Genomic DNA, 17,678 nt, shown 5'->3' with positions numbered 1-17,678 from the left:
GTTAAGCCCCCCCAGTTTGAGTTAATGTTCCTCCCTACTTCACCTATACTAAGCTTCTTCGTGTTCACAACGAACTAGCAACCATCCACCATAAATCTAAGCTCAACGGGAATAACAACATTCCCAATCCTCACAATGCCCACCTTCACCCAATTCTACGGCCTCCTCAACAAAAAGACGCCCATGTTTCTCTGCTTCAGTCTCCTCATCTTAAACGACGCTCATTACTTCCATATTCTCTCCACCGGCCCTGACGAGATCGATAGGCTTCTTGGGAGCAACTTTTACGCGGTCATCTATCTTATCTTTATCAACCCAGGGACTCCGCTGATCACGAATTTGGGATCGTATGCAAGTCGTCGGGAGCGTGAGCGTGAGATGCCGCACTAAATCTGTATCATCGGGTAGAATTGCAGGTAACATGTTCGAATGAGTATCTGTGCTCGGGACTAGAGCGTCATGAACAATTAAGAAAGATCTATGGTGGTTTTGCTGATAGCAGCGCAATCTTTCTCCCGATCGATTTGATCGCATATCGTTCATGCGGCATACGGCAAGAGGATTGTCTGTTGTTGGGTTTGAAAAAAGGCAGAGGAGAACAGCATGGCTCTTACTTACTGAGCGCCTAGTCCAAGAAAGAGCTCACATTATTCAATTCTCCGACTCAAAGAGACCCGGTCGTTTTAGCATACGCTTGAGGCTTTGAGTTATGGTGAGTGGAGGCCAAGTTTTAGGGCAGGTTTATCGTGCTGACATGGACTAGGTCGATTGAACTCGCGGGCCATGATTACCTCCAAGATGTGGAGAAGGGCTTCAGGGCATTAGTTGATGAGCGGGATCGTCATTACAAGATTTTAGTTGATGTCCGAGCTGCTGAGTGCGCTGGGAAGGAGCTGGATGGCTCCGCTTCTTGAGGAGTCATGTAACTGGTATGAACATGGTAGATGTACGTTATTGAACGCAGTAATAGGTTCAATGTAGTAAAGCCATGGGATTACCACAACTCGGGGCACCATCCTCTGCTTCGTGGGACCGAAAGCAATTCTACGTACACCGATGGTACTGCGAGGTCTAGCAGTGGACAGGAAAATTGTAAACAATCAACTGTTATTACGTTCATCAATTGCAAGTTCCACTGTTCCCATGATAAAAGATGCACACATCCATAGATCTGCGAAACTCATCGAGACATCCTACTATTACACTGAATCAAACAAACACAATCATTCCCCATTAATTCATTCCAGTTCCAGATTCCCAAAGCTCAGTTAAACTAGAACAGCCTATTCCTCTGGCTGATCGCCCTGGTAGCCCTTAGAACCGCCCTTCCGTCCAGCTTCTCTGGCCTTGGGATCGCCAGGCTCGAAGCTTCCGCTGGAGGCTTGGCCACCCTGGGAGGCAATGTCTCGCTAGTTGAATTAGTCGACGTAGTCACAAAGATGTGGGATATGAGATATACCTGCTTATCGGGATCCATGCTACGGAATCCGCCCTGGTGACTGGACTGGCCGCCTTTGCTGGCGATGTTCTCAACCTCTTCTTGAGGACGGTTGGCGAAGTTTCCGGGGTTCGGGTTGGAAGTCATTTTGATAGATTTGATGGATTTTCAGTAGTAGACTTGTTGATTCAAGAGTAGATGATGAAGATGTAGAGAAGACTTGTCGCGGTGATTGATCCGTCGACTGGGCCCAGTATAAGTATACTTCATGTTGGGCGTATGATGTCACCCAAGCATCACCCTGATGATTTCATGGGCTCGATTGCGGTCTCAGGTCTTGAATTCCCCTCATCTAGATATGCCTGGGCGTTGCACAATACAAGGATCCGCACCATGGTAGGAGCTGGCCGGGTCAAGGACAGGTTGCGTCGTGATTGCTATTGTGCCAACCTCAGGGACGTCATGAACCACGTCTGAATGACATATTCTGAAAAAAGTAAAAGATAGATAGACGCTATATTGGATTATGAAATGACTAATTCACAGTGCTCTTATCACTTGATCTGTAAAGTATCACCTAGTGCCTAGACCGGCTTGTCCACCTGGCTCGCCCGAGCCTCATCTTTATCATCTTCATGAAGGCCTTGGTCCCTGGATTAAGAAATCACATGTTAGCAGTGTCCAAGCCGCCATCAGGGTTCATGACTGACAAGTTCAATTCTTCGGCAGCTTTGATCGTAACTTTGCCCCTGTCGTCAGGGTCGGGCGGGGACTCATCAGCCCCCAGTCGGTCCAGCATCTGCCGCGCCTCTTCCCTGGTTTCATCAGGAGCATTTGGGTCGTTTAGTGTGCTTTGGTCCACGTTAGTCAGAGATGTGGAGACGGTGGGTTAATGATAGGTTGGCTGACTCTTTGTATTCACGAACGGCTTCCACCACTTCCTCGGTTGAGGACCAGCGGGTGATACGAATATTAGACATGATTCTTCTCTATGCGATACTGAGCTGTTGCCATTTCAATAATTGCTACTAGAATCATTCAAGATGCCTGCTGGGGTTGGGAGCATTATATTGATTATCGAACACCCCGCAAAATCTTACACACATATGACGGAGGTGGCATGCAACGGCGATCTTCATTGTTTCTACTAAACCATAACTCGTGAATGCGGGGCTCAGCCCTCGTACGATCTGATGCAACTATTGACAAGTGGCGCAAGCTCAGGTCGATTATATGTACCTCTTTCGGCAGCTCATCGTCCTAGCCCCAGTGAGAGCAACCCCGGAACTGACTGCTAGAAGCTACGCCCTTTCATGAACACCGCGATGCAGGTGGCATGTCACTCCGCGGTCGATGGCCCACCTCGGACACTAGAATGCGAGCGGCGCGCTGAGCTCGTGGATCTGCATCCCAGGAATCCGAGAGTCGATTCAGAATCTCCGAATCCTCAAGCTGGTCCGTGACTCCGTCCGAGGTCAGCGCTAGGATGTACGCCCCATGCTCTGCAAGGGTCATCCTCGTGATGAAGGGTTCGCTCGAGAGAAGACCGTCCTGCACCCCAGGTGCGTCGGGTATCTCTCTACTATCGCTTTCCGGACATCCGATCGACGTATGTTCCGTGGCGAGGTTCTTGTATGCGAGATCGCCCAGCGCTCGCGACATGTTCAGGCGTCCTAGTTATGAGTCTCGCTCAGTATGAGGCCCTCATTTCAGGCGACGAGTTTCTGGTTAGAACGGCTCACCCACTCTCAATGCGCCATGTTTCTCAATAACGCTGCCACCGGCGAGTTCAATCCGGCGTCGTTCGTCCGGATTCCCCGGTTTATGAGCCTTGGTCAAATATCGCTGCAGACGAGTCAGCTAAACTATAGTCATGGTCCCCATAGATCGGTAGACATTTTTACCACCGTCCCCAAGCCACTCGCCGGGTCATACAGCTCACCGAGCATAACATGGGAGTCGCCGACGTTCGCCACAACCAGAAGCCCTCGCGTCAGATTAACCAGGCAGATGGCCAGCGTAGAACCGGCATAGAAGTGCGACTGTTTTCCGTTCACGAATTCTTCAAACAGTAAGCGTTCTTCATCCTTGATTGCAGATCGGATTGCTTGGTCGTAGTCCCCTTGCCGGAGATGCTTGCTTTGCAGCAGTAGACGCGGTAGGTTGTATTTTGCGTGGCCGCCTACTTCTCGCGAGGCACTGGCATTTCGGGGCGTGGGTATTAGCACTTTTGGCGATAGTCATTCTAGCGGAGGTTACAGGGAGAGCAGAATGAGAAATCAAGCAATCAACATACTGTCCATCGCAAAGTACGAACAACGCCAACCTCTCTCCAATATCATCCGGGAAGTCATCCGGTCGGAGAATAGAGTACCGATCGAGTTGCGAGGGACGTGACCCTTGCGTCTGCAGCGGCATAGAGAGTCAGGAATAAATTCCGATCGAGCAACTTGAAATACTATGTATGGTCTTACTCTGCTGGCAGCCGCGTCTTGCAGTATGAGAATAGGATCAGGCCCGCGACCGTCGGTCCCCGCCATTGTACCTTAGCCACTACTGTGTACTAAACCGGAGATAAACTCCAACGCGCGTGTCACTGGTCAGCTGTATAGCGTGGTAGAGTGGAGAGAGAACCTGGAAGTAGATGCACGGTGCACCAACCGAAACCTTAAGACAACCACGCTGCGTGAGACTTTCAGCAAGGTTTTATGCTCTATACATAGACATACGGAGTGGTAGACACTACATACATCTTCCTACGTGGCCTGAGGTAACGGGCGAGCGACCCTTTTGAATCCACCGCGGGGTTTAACTATCAGGCCACTTAGCTGCTGTGTCTCTCGCACGCTCCATGTTTGGTGCTTTGTCGTCGCCCTGATACCTTGTCCAGTTGTCCAGGAAATGGGCAAGTGGCTTGCATGATTCGCGATCATTCATGGACGTTTCTTCCGGCCAATCTACTTCGACGGATTGTAGACACAAGCGACCGGGGCCTATCGTGTGACGTCAGATTACCCACTTCGTGTGTCTGCGGTGTACTGAGTGGCCTACGGTGGACGGTGTATGAGATGGGCGGATCGCGACAAGGCTGTCTATACCGGAGTAGGCCTGCTTTTGGATGTGTTATGAACGAGGCAATTGCCACTGAAAGAAAGACTGGTTATATACAGAATAGTATGCTTCATTATGACGAACGCTGGCTAATATACAATATGACAAACGCAGTAAACGATGGCAAATCCTAGGTTATAAAGCAGACCCTCCGCCATAGTTCAGCAACTCCTCGAATAACCCTTCATCGATGAAACTGTCCAAGCTGGCGTCGGTACTGACGCTCAGCACCGAGTCTCGACGCGTCCGGTCCGCTTCGTAACTGGCAACCGGCAAGGTACTGCTACCACCACTGCTACCAGCGTCTTCATCGACCGATGGCACAGACGAGGAGGCAAAGGCAGATGCCTCCGACGGCGCATGACCCGATCGGGCCAGGATGGGCGACTGCGCGACCGTCACGTTCTTGACCATACCAGCCAGATGATTCTGGATAGCCGGATCGGCGCACTGCGAATGGCGCAGCAACTCATTCTTCAACTCCAGCACCTCCCCCTGCAGCTGAGCGAACTCAGACTCTAGAGCGTGTTTCCGCCGCGCGACCTCCTCGTACTGATCCTGCAGCTTCTTGGTGAATTCGCGCTTCCTCTCGCGGCATTTGGTGGCGGCGCGACGGTTGCGCGCCAGGAAATTCTCGCGCTTCCGACGATCCGCCTCTTCTCGGGCTTCCTTCGGTGCGGGTGGGGCGGCGTGCCGAATGGAGTAGTGGTTTCGTCGTTTTCGGATCTGCGAGGCCGGTGGGGACGGCGGGGGGCTCTGGACTGGCTTCTGGGCCTGATTTGCGCCCTGGGTTCCCGGCAAAGAGGAATTATTGGCAGTCGGGGGCTGGGAAAGGAGGGTGTTGATGTTGAGCCAGGACTCGTCCGTCAGGTACGGGAGGAATGAGAGCGAGGGCGAGTTCAGCGCCGCGATGGGAGGAAGGGAGTCGGTAGGAGGTGCCGGATTCGACAGGGAGGAGAGATCAGTAGGAGGGAGAAAGGTGACCTCAGCGGACATGATTGACTGGCTGATTGAATGATTGATTGATTAACTAATGCTGACGATGAAGTGGTAAGAGGACCATTTAATCAAGAGGGTCGAGTCGAGTCGGTGAGTTGACCATCTGAAAGAAGAATCCGAATCGCGTTAATAAATACTGCTACGATGCGACCGGGCAAACAGCTGGAGCAGGTTCATCGCCAATCGAGGAAGATCCAGGCAGGATGGGAGGTTAAAACAGGGATAGCACCATGCTCGTCCCGGAAAGTCCATGAACGTTCCAGAGCTGTCGGACAGAATGCATCGATGCATCAATGCCATCAATGCATGATGTAAGAGATGTAATAGATGTCAGATGGATGGCGTGGTAGGGACTCCAGAGTCCAGTACGATGCACCGAGTCTCGAATCTCAAGTCTGGATGGGCCGCGAAGACCCACGGATTGTGTTATCGATGGGGCCCAGCAGACTCAATGATTGGCGGAATCAACATCCTGAAGTCAGACTGACGGACTTTTTCAGACGTTTCAGAGTAGCGTTCAGCGTTCAGCGTTCAGTGCGAAGTTCAGGGTTCAGACTTCAGGGTACATCGGTCATCGCTCGGTTGGACAGGTGGCCTGAGTGCCCGTAGACTAGTGGGTGTGAGGGGTTCAAAGAATCAAAGTACTCCTGGAGGAGTATTTGTTCCAAGAATCGACGAGATTCCGCCAAGTTGACGCCGATCGCGCCCCGTCTCGCGCAAAGTACTTGGCTGTGTGGATGTTTCATTGGAACTCAACGGCCGCGTTGCCCCCAAGAGATGAACCTTTTCTTGACGTGGGTGGCTCTACGGGGAGACGGCCTGGGGCATCCACTCGTGCGGATCTCTCCTCGGGCAGCTCCACTCGGCATTTTCATCCGGCCAATGTGCATGGTCAAGGAAATCAGGGAAGTTGATCGATGTGGAGATGATTATCATCCACTTGATGGACTGGACTATCGACTTGACTAAGGAGTTGACCAGGGTGGGTGGTGCAGGTTCACCTCGTTGATTCCGACTATCCGATCGATTGTAGGAGTATATCCAGAGTATACTAGGAATTAGAAATACTCGTAGAGAATAAACTACAGTATCTAAGGATTGATCTCTCGACCAGTAGATTGATACGTACGGATAATATGTATATACAATCGTAGCATTGACAGCTCCTCTACTCCATATGGCCCGTATAGCTCACCAGTATTCTTCTTCCGCCACGCCTACCCCGAACGTACAGTCCGTCCGCTCGCTCGATTCTGTCGCAGAGAGCACGTCGTCCGTCGGGGGTTCCGCCTCGTAGGAATGCCGTGGTCTCATCAATCCATCCTCGTTCGGCCTCGAAATCTTCTGTTCGACTGGTATCTCCGCACTTCCGCAATCGCCAACCTCGTCCAGCACGCCTAACTGAGCCAGGATCTCGTGCGTCAAGGGTTTCTTCCCCGGCAGCTGCGTCGGACACATCCAGTTGCGGTCCTCGTGCACTCGTCGATACAGTTCCCAAAGTCCCTTCACTAGACTCTGCTGCTGCGTTTCCAGCAACGGCACGTTTCTGAGAATGCGCTCGTATAGTCAGCCGCTGTCTGGGGGGAACAATCGCAGCTGGGCATTTACCTCTTCGCAAACGTAGGGGTCTTGGTGCGCCGTTTGGGGCCAGAGCGGCATGGAAGATTCGACGCGCGACAATGTTGACAGGGCTTGATGCTGTCGCACTGCGAGAGTCAGCATGAATTTCGTGTGGATGGATATTATGTCCGTTAAAATATATACATATCTATCGAGACTCCCGTTTGTATACCTCGATCGGGATACGCGTAGATGATGTCAGGCGAATGGACAATCCAGATCTTCGGAGAAGCAGAAATCATCCGACATGATCAATTACACGGAGTACTCGAAAGCAGTCAGGAACGAAAGACAGGCAATCATTTGCCGGGGATACTATTTCCGTGTGTTGCCACTCTCCCCGCGCCAACAGCCTAACGGGAGTCCCTACGATCGAGCGGTTCCACCGGCTCTATTTCGTGGTCACTCTTCCTTCTTCATTATTCAACCACTTTCGTCGTGACCTCATCCTCTCATCACTCGACAAAGAAAATTTTTTATCTTCCCGTCCAGAGGCCTGCTATCGATTCCCATTCGCTTGCTTGGTCCCTTCAGGAGTACGGAGTACGCCTCGAGCCATCGTGGCGACTCAACCCGCCCTCTGTGCGAGGCATACATACTCAGCCCGTTGGGCCTAGTTCCTCCTGGCCTAGCGCTTAATATATTTCGAGTTTCCGAGTGGAGATCCAATTCAACGTGCATCCACTTCGTACTTCTGACTATTTCCCCAATTGACCAATTGTGCCTGCGCGGATTTATGATGCAACGTGGGTCGCTGCGGATCTCGGCCTTTGGACCTGCTCCCTACTCTGGAACTAGATAAAGCCGCCAGGCGCACAATGCGCTGCTGAAGGACACGGACGAGTCCAGGAGAAAAAGAAAAATCTCACTGTACTAGAAAAGAAAAAAAGGAGTCCATCATGTTCCACAAAAGGTACGTAGTTCTTGGTTCCTTTCCCCCATACAGCGCTGACCTGGTTGGTTCTTCTGCAGGAGCGCTCACAAGCCCAGCGATGCTTTTGTTCGCGATTTCCAGCGCAAGTTCTCCGGGGTCGCCGCCACTCCCTACATTACGGGCGCTGGCATCGTGCCCGACCAGCTTGTACAATGCAATTCGGGCGTAGGAGATCTGCCAGGTCTCGTGTCTAATCCGACCCTCCTACCGAGTCCCCAGTACTCGTCGTCCCCGCCCGGTCAGCATACTTGTTCTTGTGGCCCCTTCAACGATCAGATGCGTATGGTGCTGCCTGATCATCCGGTCGACGCATCTCTCCCTCGGGCTCTATCATGCAACGTCGGCGCCCAGTCGTTGCTGCTGGCCCCTGCATATGGCCTGCCGCAGGATCCGTGCGGCCTCCAGGGGGCGCCATTTCAAGACCAGGACCATCTAAGCGACTTCTCCGATCTGCCTGCTCAGAACCCGCGAGAGATCTCCCCGCCGGACTCGCAGCTCGGGCACTCGGGTACGATGGACGAGACGCAGTCCGTGTACGATGGCCACCATCCACTGCGATTTCAGGTTACCCTGCACGCTCCTACAGCTACCTACAACCCTACCCGCCAGACCCCTGTCACCTATCTCAATCGTCGCCAGGGGTACAAGATCTCTATCATCGACACGGCACCTCCAGTCACACTTCCCCACCCGGTGCGATACCGCACACATTTTCGAATCGGATTTGACAACGACAACCAACGAGCCGACCCCGTGGCCGCCTGGAAGCTGTGGCGAGACAATCGCGGACTGAACGAAGCCAGGAGGAGCGACGGGCAGCTGCGAGCCGTCGAATGTGTCGACGTGATGTCGAACGTCATCCGTGGCCGGCCGGCGGGGTCTCAGGTGGCTCTGGAAAACTCGTCGGTGGACGGTTTCAGCATCGTGTGGCTGGCCGACCCGCAATCGGGCCACGCCGGATGCGAGGCTCACATTCTTTTCAATTTCCTCTCCACCGACTTCACCTTGTCCAAGGGGGTCCAAGGGGCGCCGCTCCGACTGTATGCGAAGACGCAGCTAATCGCGCCCGAGGTCTCGCCGCAGCCTCCGCTGTCGACGGCGGAGATTTGCTACTGCCGAGTAAAATTATTCCGAGACCACGGATCCGAGAGGAAGCTATCGAATGATGCCATCCAGCTAAACAAGGCCATCGACAAGGCTCGCCAGCGGCTCGGTGACCTCGAGTCGGCCGCCGCGCAAGGCCGACTAAACCCCGGACAAAGAAAACGGGGGAAGCCTCCGGCGGCAGCACGGCAACAATTGGAACCATTTCTGGCCATGACCCATGAATTCTCCGCCCGTGACGAACTCCAAGCAGTGGTCTCCGACTTGGAAGCCGTGCTGTCGTCGTCCCGACCGCGAAGTATGCTATCGCTACGGGGTGACGCCCAAGATGACCCCGATCGATTCCCCATCGTGCTACCAAATCCTTTGGAAGGCTCGGGCAGTGCCGACGAGCAGCTGGTGAAACGTGGCGTCAGGGAAGCAACGGGGTCTTCCTCGCCCATGAGCAACCGTACACAGGAGGATAATCATGCCGGTGAGTAGCAGATCCAGTACAGATGATGAAATCAGTCTAACGCGATCATTCTTTCTAGTTGCGTGCTTTTACATCTGTCAACGCATTGACGGACAGTTTGAGGATTACTACCATGCGCTGTATCTCAACGAATTGACCCTGTCGGACTTACTTCGACACGTCTCTCAGACATATCAAATGGAACCCAGTAGTATTAGCCATGCAATTCGCGTCAATGCGAGCGGCCTGCGTATTGTGATCGACGACGATGTCGTTCGAGAGATTCCCCAGTCCCAAGATATGATTGCAGAATTCTCGCAAGATGATGGCACCGCTGGGTCATCCCCGCGGTTCCGAGTCACCTTGTTCTATTAGTGTCTTGTTACCACGACTTTCATGAGTAATGGCTTGGTTTTTGGTTTTCCCTGGACGGGCAGGCAGTTTTACTTTACGTTCGTCTGAGCTATACCCAAAGATACCCTTCTGCAATTCATGTACATATTATTTATGAAAGTATGGCATATTAGTTGAGTATTCATGAACATCGATGGGAATAACCTGCCCATCTTCCACTATCTGTAAGCCACGTACACCGTATACGCTCCGTAGGTTCTCCCGAATGTCATATCGGCAGCTTGTCTCCACCATCGCGTTATGGCCAGCGATTCGTCGCATCAAGTGTCCTGCCGCCCCTCCGACTTCCATGGAACGGCAAACCCTGGAACGATCCCTGCCCCGAGACTAACAAACACCGCGCGGCCCACGGCCCACGATCCACTTGATGATGTCAGTCCACCGTCGCTTTTGATTCCGTAATGTACCTATCCTGGACTCGGCTGGAGTTCCAACTTCATTGGATCGATCATCGTACGAGGGGGGCCCCGGATGAACTGCCAATGAGCGAGTCCGGGGAACTTGTCGTCTGCAGGTATAAATCGTCTAGGATCCTGCGTTTGTCGATCGAGGTGATACCTTGTTGGTGATCCGTGATTTTCCACTGGTCTGCGCTTTGGCTGCTCTCTGTTTGTGTGTCGCACAACCTCCTCATCCAGTCCGAGGCGATATCCACAGAAGCAAACAACATTCAGAATAGGTTCCTAAGTAGGTGTACTCTTCCCTGACCTATTTAATCTACCTCTCATCAGTCTAAACTAACCATACCCACCTAGCCATCCACAAACACAATGACAATAACCACTAGTCTACGAATAACCCGCGTCCGGGAATGGCTACAAAGCATCAGCAATACAGGGGACCACGCGGACTGTCTAACCGATCCCTCGAATCCCTCGATAGACGCGACGGACAGGAGAGGCTCGACCCGCGAAGAAGAAACAGGGCCCGAGATATCGCCCCCGAGCCACTTCCCCTGCCGGTGTTGTCGAGAACATAATGTGGACTGTGACGGGCTGGTGCCGAGTTGTTCGTACTGCGCGCATGAGCAGCTTCTTTGTTTTTATGTGGCTCCGAAGAGTCGGAGGTTGCGGGTGTCGTCTTAGTATCCGTCCTTATCCTGATCTGGATTCGTCTTTTACTTCTACTTTCTCTCGTTTTCGCCTCTATTTACCTTTGATGGTTGGCCTGGGTAGTCGGAGCTGGCCTCATACCTACCCTTTCTATCACCTGTCCACCCAGCACGTCTAATACGAAGCAATGCAACAACTCAAATGACTCCAGTTTCTCGATCATTCCTGCTCTTCCCTTTACTCAACTTAATCCTGGGTTGAATAGTGCCCGCGCGCGCATCTTTCAACTATCAGTACCTACCCTTCCCAGATGCCTTACAAGGATATCCTCTATACCTAGACACCATCTATGACTTAAAGTTGCTATCAAGACGGTCCTGATCAACGTTCCACGTATCTTCCTTCTTCCTGTACTTGCTGTTAAACTTCTACATGTATGTACTATTAATGAGATGTATATAATAATGACTATTGTCTACTCTGCCGGATATTCTTCACCTTCGGAAACGCTGATCTCTTATTATAAGAAGCAGGAACGCTGTCGGTGGGACACAGATTGGAATAAACAAACCATGATCTTTATTTTATGGGTTCTATACATACTGCATTTTCAACTATGATAACGATTTGTAGACCAAAGAACTGGAATGAGTTCAAGTTAGTTCCTCATAACAGTTTATAAGGCTATCTCTGAGATGGGTAGGGTTTCTTCCTGGCAGAGCGATGGCTTGCAGGTCTTTGGGTATCATTCATATGCACCAAAACCTAGTTAGGCATGCTATCATCTCCGTCATCCTTATACGGCCAGTTCCGCCAACAGATCTCCTCCTGGCCCACCTCTGCTTGTCGAACCATCTCCGTCCGAAACTGTCGATTGCCTTTGACTGCCCTCTCATAGTTATCCGGATCGGTCCCGCCTTCGGGATCAATACCGAGGTGTTCTCTCACCTGGGACAACATCTGTTCAGACTCGTTCCATTCCCGCGCTTCCGCCATGGCAGCCTCTCGCTCTTCATCGCTGAACACAACCGGGCACGCTGCCGAGGAGATGTTGCTCCATACTGACGGGGTCGTGATGCCGATTAATGCAGCACGTAGGTTGATCAGGTCTGCATCCCAGGGGTATCCTGTCTGGCGAAGGAGATACTGCCGCATTCCTAAATGAGGGAGCTTCAACACATCCATGTGTTCTTCATTATGTACACCTGTCGCGGCTGTGTAGTAGAGATTGGCCTCTTCTAAGCGAAAGGCGGCTTTGACTTGTCTCTGTTGTTCGATGTCCATATTGTTGAAATCATCGGGTAAAGATGGGATCTGTAAGCTTTGAGGCTGGGTGGAGTCGTGCTCACAGAAAGCGGGATAACCTGCTTGCATGAAGCGGGGAAATACCACGGCATCCTGCCAATCTATGATACTGATGATTTTAGTGGACCCAGGTTCTAGCAAGATGTTGCTCAGACTCAGATCGGGGTGTCTCAGCGTCCCAGCGCTGTGAAGACCTGGTCGAGTCAAATAGGGTGCTAATTGTAGGAAGTTCTCAAGTAGCGAAAGATGCTCAGAGGGATCAATGCTATAGTCAGTTGGTAAAAGAAATGTACGGCGGGGCTGAGCTTTGGCGTAATGTCGAATGACAGCTATCTCTCGTCGAGCCGCGGAGGTAACACAGTCCACAGGTGAAAGCCCTGTAGCAACCGTCAGCCCTGGTCTTCTCCATTCGAAATCGTAGCAAGTAAGCACAAGACGAGGTCGGGAAAAGGAGACCTACAGGGTCCACGATCAATCTCTGTCTTGCTTCGCTCATCATGCCAAAACTGCCGAGCAGAGACAGGACCAATACAGAAATCTTCCACTAGCCGTACTTGGCTTTCCCCAGAAAGATCTCTCTTGTGGTATAAGCTTCCATAAGCGGGAAAGTGGAAATCGAAAATCTTCTTTTCCATATCTGCAATCTGCGTCATGATGTCTCTCACCTCTTCAGTAGTTAGAGTTAACCACCGCGAAGACAGACTCTCCCCGTCCACTCGCTCCATTAGAATGTACTCCGCCCCAACGACATTCTCTGATGATGTCGAGTATGCCAAGACCTCTGGAACTGGCAGTTTGAGGATATCTCGCAGAAAATTCATCGTAGCCACCTCACTGGCTGTTGTGTAATGAGGAGGTCCGGCGATGGGCGTAGGAATTCGCGCGATCACCTCATGCCCATTTTCTGCTCGCAGAAGAAACACTTTGTTGAAGCCGCCCTCTGCAAGCTTAGCGATGTCAGGGCAATAGGCTTGTATTGCTCCGCCAGCTATCCGTTGGAGTTCTGATGGTCGAAACTTGACGTATCGTTCGTTTAGACGGTCGGATTCGTTGAATCTAACTGGTGTTAGCTGATTGAGATCAAAGTCATAATAGGACCTACTTACATCCATCGTCGTGATGTGTTCCGAAAGAATTCTTCATGGAGTGTTGGTGGACTGGGGGGATGGCGGGATGAAAGAGATCTAACACGCTGCTCGGAATAGACCCACGGTTCTTGGCAAGGGGCAATGAGTGATATAAGTCTTCGACGAAACTTCTTCATTTTCAAAAATACTCGATGAAGCAAAATATGAAGTGCCTCATATGTTGACAGGGCAGGTTCACTCAAGTTAACTGAAAGAAGGGGATGGACCCACATCTCCTGCAGGGACAAGGCATCTTGGCTTTCCCCACTCTAAGAAGCCGAGCCTTCTATCGGTGTTGAGGCATTCCTTGCCATCTTGCTCTATGGACCTCTAGATATAGAGCTCAATAAGACTCGTGCTTACGAGTTTGCTTCTTTTTGTCTGATTTTGGAATATTTCTCGTTTCAGATGAGCAATAGTAAGTACCTGGTTTCAGGAAAGCTAAAGACACTGGAAATGGATCTAACTACCGGCTTCATATGCTTGTAAGCAGCAGCACAGCATTCCAGACCGTTCCTAATAAGTAACAAGATACACAATTGTCAATAGATAACGTAACATCAGTTGCCTTTATTGTCACATTATATATGAGATCATTTTAAATGTTAAATATACCCGGAACATCTCTACGTCTAGGCTACACTAAGCTATTCGTCCAGCAAACTCTATCGACCGAGATGTGAGAACGCATTGAGAATAGATGAGATAATGGACAAAGATACAACTACGGTAGAGAATACGCACGAAGCTAGCTTGAACTGGATCTTCGCATCGGAGATTTGTTGCGGAGTCTTTCCTCTCATTGCCCTTCCGCTTCTAGATGTGAGACCGAGTGCCTACTACTCTTTGGTTTGGCTGCTGTTCGGCGAAAGGTAAAATCGAACGGAAGCTTGTAGTCCATGGATTGATAATTCCGAGGTTTGACCTTTCTACCTCTATCGCGGAAAAGGATCGATCATCCTCTATTCTCCAAGCACGGACAAAAAGCAGATGAAGATACCACAGAACCAACTTTCTGGACTACAAGAACGAAGACATTCCGGATTACTTAGTATTGGCCCTGGCCTATAAGGCGAACCAACGGCAGATATACGCGGTAGCCACATAGTTTAGAGAGAGAATATATGCTTAGTATGTCTGATTTATGTGATCTACCTACTGCGTAATGTGTGGTGATTGATTGAATTTATGTATAGTCATGCAAATTCTCGTTATACTGTACAACTTCGCAGGGTAAACATAAAACTGGCGGGTCTTCGAGATTATCTCTCCACTCTTGACACCTCTGTTAAAAGTACTAATAGTCTCCACAAGCCATCCTTGGCCCGAAAATCTTCCGGATAACATACCCCGTAGGTGTAGTACTAAATTGTGAGAAAAGATCAACAACTAAAGTTCTATCGCGATTCTCGCCGTTGATTGGCTGCATCGGCACTATGGCCCCATTGGGACTAGTGTGAGGTGTGGGCCTTAGTCATCCTTGCGATAACGCAGCGCTCTTCTCTCCGTACTTTGGCTCAACTTTCCATCAACCCAATCGGTCTTTCAAGTTCATCAACTGTATTAACTCAATGTTCGTCACAAATCTAGGATTTCTAACGAGTCCTCATGGTGAACTTTGTATCAATTGAGCAACCTTTCGATCAATCCCGGACACCCTCCGTCCAAACCCAGAGGCGGCGAGATGGATGCTCAGAGTGTAGAAGAAAGAAAATCAAGGTATCCCAGCCTGTACGGTCATCAGGGTTCGTCATATTAATCAAGCTTATAGTGCGACTTGCAGCGACCAGTCTGCTTCCGGTGCACTCGGTTTCCCAGGGAATGTGTCTATGACCTGAGTATCATTAGGCAGACTCAGCCCCAAAAGTCAACCCTTCGACGTCCCGTAGTTTTCTGTCCGGAGAAACCAACTCTACCAACAGAGCTGAATGTCTCAGCCCTTGTTCAGCAACCGGTCTTAGACCTGTCTCCTTTGTTGTCGTCGGAGCAGTCGAAATTCTTCCTGCACATCCTGAGCACAGAGACGGCTCCGTCGCTTTTCCCCGCCGCTCCAAAGCTCTTCATCGACAGGCTAATTAGCTCGGCGATCGAAACTCCTCATCTTCTATATGCACTACTTGCCTCTGCCTCGAGCCACCATGGCCGACTGATAGGGGATGCGACCGCTCAATCACGGCTGATGTGCTTGAAATTTACCAACCTATCAATTTCCGGTCTTCGTACTGCTATGAACGAGGCAAACGATATACTCCGAGCTGAAACGGCCATGACGGCAATGACACTCTGCACAAATGATGTTTGCAATGGTAACATGCACATATGGAGGTCTCATTTGTCGGGAGTCATGCAACTACTTAAAGTCATGCTCAACGCTCCGCATGGGTCCTTTGACAGCAGCGATCCTTTTGTCTTGTGTCTGGTAAAGTGGTTTGCCACCCTCGATATCTTAGCTTGTGTTTCCGGGGTCAATGCAGGCGACACGCTTAAAGGTCAGGATACAATCTTGGCTAAGCTTCCCAGTACAATCACAAGTCATGTCGATGACATCTGCGGTTATTCATTGGAGTTAGTACCCTTGCTTGCGCGAACTGCGCAACTTGCTTGTCAAACCGGTATGCATGCCGCTTCCGGGCTCTCGCTATCAGACGTACCAGCACAAGAGGCCGTGAGCGAGGCCGACTGCCTGGAAAATGCCATCCGTGCAATTACTGAGCGAACCGCTTCCGAGGCGACATTGAAAGCCCACGGGAATGAGCTCTATAGCGAGTTGCGATACACACACCTTGCGTTTGTTCACTCCGCACTTTTATATTTTCATCGACGTGTGCGACTTTTCCCAAAAGAACATCCGACAGTCCGCAACGATATCATAAACATCCTGAATGCTGTTGACAACATCCCGCCCTTGTCGCCTTCTAACATCCTGATCCTTTGGCCGATATTCAACGCTGGATGTGAAACGGATATGATCAGCGACCGAACTCAAATACAAGATCGCATGGCTTATATGCAAAATCGTGGTTTGGGCAATTTCACTCGCGCTAGAGAATTAATGAAAGAATTCTGGGCATCAGACACATCTCTGCCATGGGATGTTTACTTCACTCTGCATGGTCAAGAGCTCGTCCTATTTTGAGTGTTCATTCAGCTTTAGACCTCGGAAGAACTATATGATCCCTTGGCTTGCATGAAAGATGACCTATCGCAATGTCACGCATTTATGACCATACCATACACAAACTAATTGAAATCTTGGCTTCATAAAGGTTGGGAATGCCTTCAAGCTAGTGCTGAAAGGGTTAGCTGTGAATAGGCATCATCTTATATGACTGTGCTTGTATGGTCAAAGTTTCTGCCTATTCTCCCAATTCCCATATATTGAAACGGTCATCTCCTGAACTATGAGGTTTAGCAGCGTCCTCGCCGCTATCACAATGAACTTCCTATCGACTCTCTATCAACAAACCCTTGGCCGCTTACGTCCTATCAACATCGACCGTATCCCTGGTTTTCGTCAACAAACAGTCACAGACAACTTCCCGGACTGCTCATGTCCCACAAACCCTCCTTTATCAACGACTGAACAAACCATCTTCGGCACTCAAGGATGCATTGTCTACGGTTACCCTTCAACTGGCGGAGTTCTTATAAAAAATGCCGACCTTGTCGACATGCTTTTCCTATCGCTCCCCCGCTCTCATGCATTGCGGCGTTCACCCAGTGCTGACGAAGAAGACGAATTCTGTGATCTCCTGCGACGGACTGGAGCGAAGTGGTGGTCGAGTAGGGAGGATGTGGTCGATGTGCTGATGGGAATGAGGGATATAACGGAGGAAGAAGAAAAGGTGCTGGAATTTGGTTGGCCGACGGATGGATTGGGTGTGTGGGTATTGAGGTTTGCGAGTGAGGATCAACTGCCACGAGATTTTGGGAGAATCAGGCTAGCGATGAATATGGAGGAGAAGATACAGATTATGAGAGAGTATGGCGCTACGTTTGTTGAAGATGTCACACAGGTGGAGGAACTTTATCCACAGCATCATGAGGCCTTCGGAAACCGAGATACTCTCTCATCAAGCGAGATAAGCCATCAGGCTCTGGGACGCCGGATGGTCGGATA

General features: G+C 50.7%; 8 protein-coding genes across 8 annotated transcripts; 1 reads left to right on the top strand and 7 right to left on the bottom strand.

Moving 5' to 3' along the window:
* Nucleotides 1-1,283: 1,283 nt before the first annotated feature.
* CON10_1 (general stress protein) lies at nucleotides 1,284-1,585 on the bottom strand (the record flags this gene model as incomplete). Its single annotated transcript, XM_046086747.1, has 2 exons — nucleotides 1,284-1,409; nucleotides 1,460-1,585. 2 exons carry the CDS (start codon nucleotides 1,583-1,585, stop codon nucleotides 1,284-1,286), a joined length of 252 nt encoding a protein of 83 aa, XP_045942712.1.
* Nucleotides 1,586-1,936: 351 nt separating this feature from the next.
* LDX57_005066 (uncharacterized protein) lies at nucleotides 1,937-2,428 on the bottom strand. The gene is made up of 3 exons (XM_046086746.1): nucleotides 2,348-2,428; nucleotides 2,149-2,289; nucleotides 1,937-2,089 (listed from the first exon to the last, which is right to left on the bottom strand). Exons 1-3 carry the CDS (start codon nucleotides 2,416-2,418, stop codon nucleotides 2,023-2,025), a joined length of 279 nt encoding a protein of 92 aa, XP_045942711.1. The 5' UTR covers nucleotides 2,419-2,428; the 3' UTR covers nucleotides 1,937-2,022.
* A 321-nt stretch (nucleotides 2,429-2,749) lies between these two features.
* On the bottom strand, nucleotides 2,750-3,100 carry LDX57_005065 (uncharacterized protein; the record flags this gene model as incomplete). The annotated part of the gene is made up of 1 exon (XM_046086745.1): nucleotides 2,750-3,100. The coding sequence occupies one exon, from the start codon at nucleotides 3,098-3,100 to the stop codon at nucleotides 2,750-2,752; it is 351 nt and encodes a 116-aa protein (XP_045942710.1).
* Nucleotides 3,101-3,309: 209 nt separating this feature from the next.
* LDX57_005064 (uncharacterized protein) lies at nucleotides 3,310-3,741 on the bottom strand (the record flags this gene model as incomplete). The annotated part of the gene is made up of 2 exons (XM_046086744.1): nucleotides 3,310-3,620; nucleotides 3,735-3,741. The coding sequence occupies 2 exons, from the start codon at nucleotides 3,739-3,741 to the stop codon at nucleotides 3,310-3,312; spliced, it is 318 nt and encodes a 105-aa protein (XP_045942709.1).
* A 943-nt stretch (nucleotides 3,742-4,684) lies between these two features.
* LDX57_005063 (bZIP transcription factor) lies at nucleotides 4,685-5,545 on the bottom strand (the record flags this gene model as incomplete). Its single annotated transcript, XM_046086743.1, has 1 exon — nucleotides 4,685-5,545. One exon carries the CDS (start codon nucleotides 5,543-5,545, stop codon nucleotides 4,685-4,687), a length of 861 nt encoding a protein of 286 aa, XP_045942708.1.
* A 1,171-nt stretch (nucleotides 5,546-6,716) lies between these two features.
* LDX57_005062 (uncharacterized protein) lies at nucleotides 6,717-7,270 on the bottom strand (the record flags this gene model as incomplete). The annotated part of the gene is made up of 2 exons (XM_046086742.1): nucleotides 6,717-7,094; nucleotides 7,157-7,270. 2 exons carry the CDS (start codon nucleotides 7,268-7,270, stop codon nucleotides 6,717-6,719), a joined length of 492 nt encoding a protein of 163 aa, XP_045942707.1.
* A 797-nt stretch (nucleotides 7,271-8,067) lies between these two features.
* On the top strand, nucleotides 8,068-10,035 carry LDX57_005061 (uncharacterized protein; the record flags this gene model as incomplete). The annotated part of the gene is made up of 3 exons (XM_046086741.1): nucleotides 8,068-8,081; nucleotides 8,141-9,681; nucleotides 9,740-10,035. The coding sequence occupies 3 exons, from the start codon at nucleotides 8,068-8,070 to the stop codon at nucleotides 10,033-10,035; spliced, it is 1,851 nt and encodes a 616-aa protein (XP_045942706.1).
* Nucleotides 10,036-11,891: 1,856 nt separating this feature from the next.
* On the bottom strand, nucleotides 11,892-13,695 carry LDX57_005060 (uncharacterized protein; the record flags this gene model as incomplete). The annotated part of the gene is made up of 3 exons (XM_046086740.1): nucleotides 11,892-12,808; nucleotides 12,892-13,487; nucleotides 13,538-13,695. The coding sequence occupies 3 exons, from the start codon at nucleotides 13,693-13,695 to the stop codon at nucleotides 11,892-11,894; spliced, it is 1,671 nt and encodes a 556-aa protein (XP_045942705.1).
* Nucleotides 13,696-17,678: the final 3,983 nt, after the last annotated feature.

This window comes from Aspergillus melleus (assembly GCF_016097325.1).
Source record: "Aspergillus melleus strain CBS 546.65 chromosome Unknown contig3, whole genome shotgun sequence".
Taxonomy (NCBI): domain Eukaryota; kingdom Fungi; phylum Ascomycota; class Eurotiomycetes; order Eurotiales; family Aspergillaceae; genus Aspergillus; species Aspergillus melleus.
The sequence above is the reverse complement of the archived record's forward strand: the minus strand, read 5'-3'. Positions and strand labels throughout refer to the sequence as shown.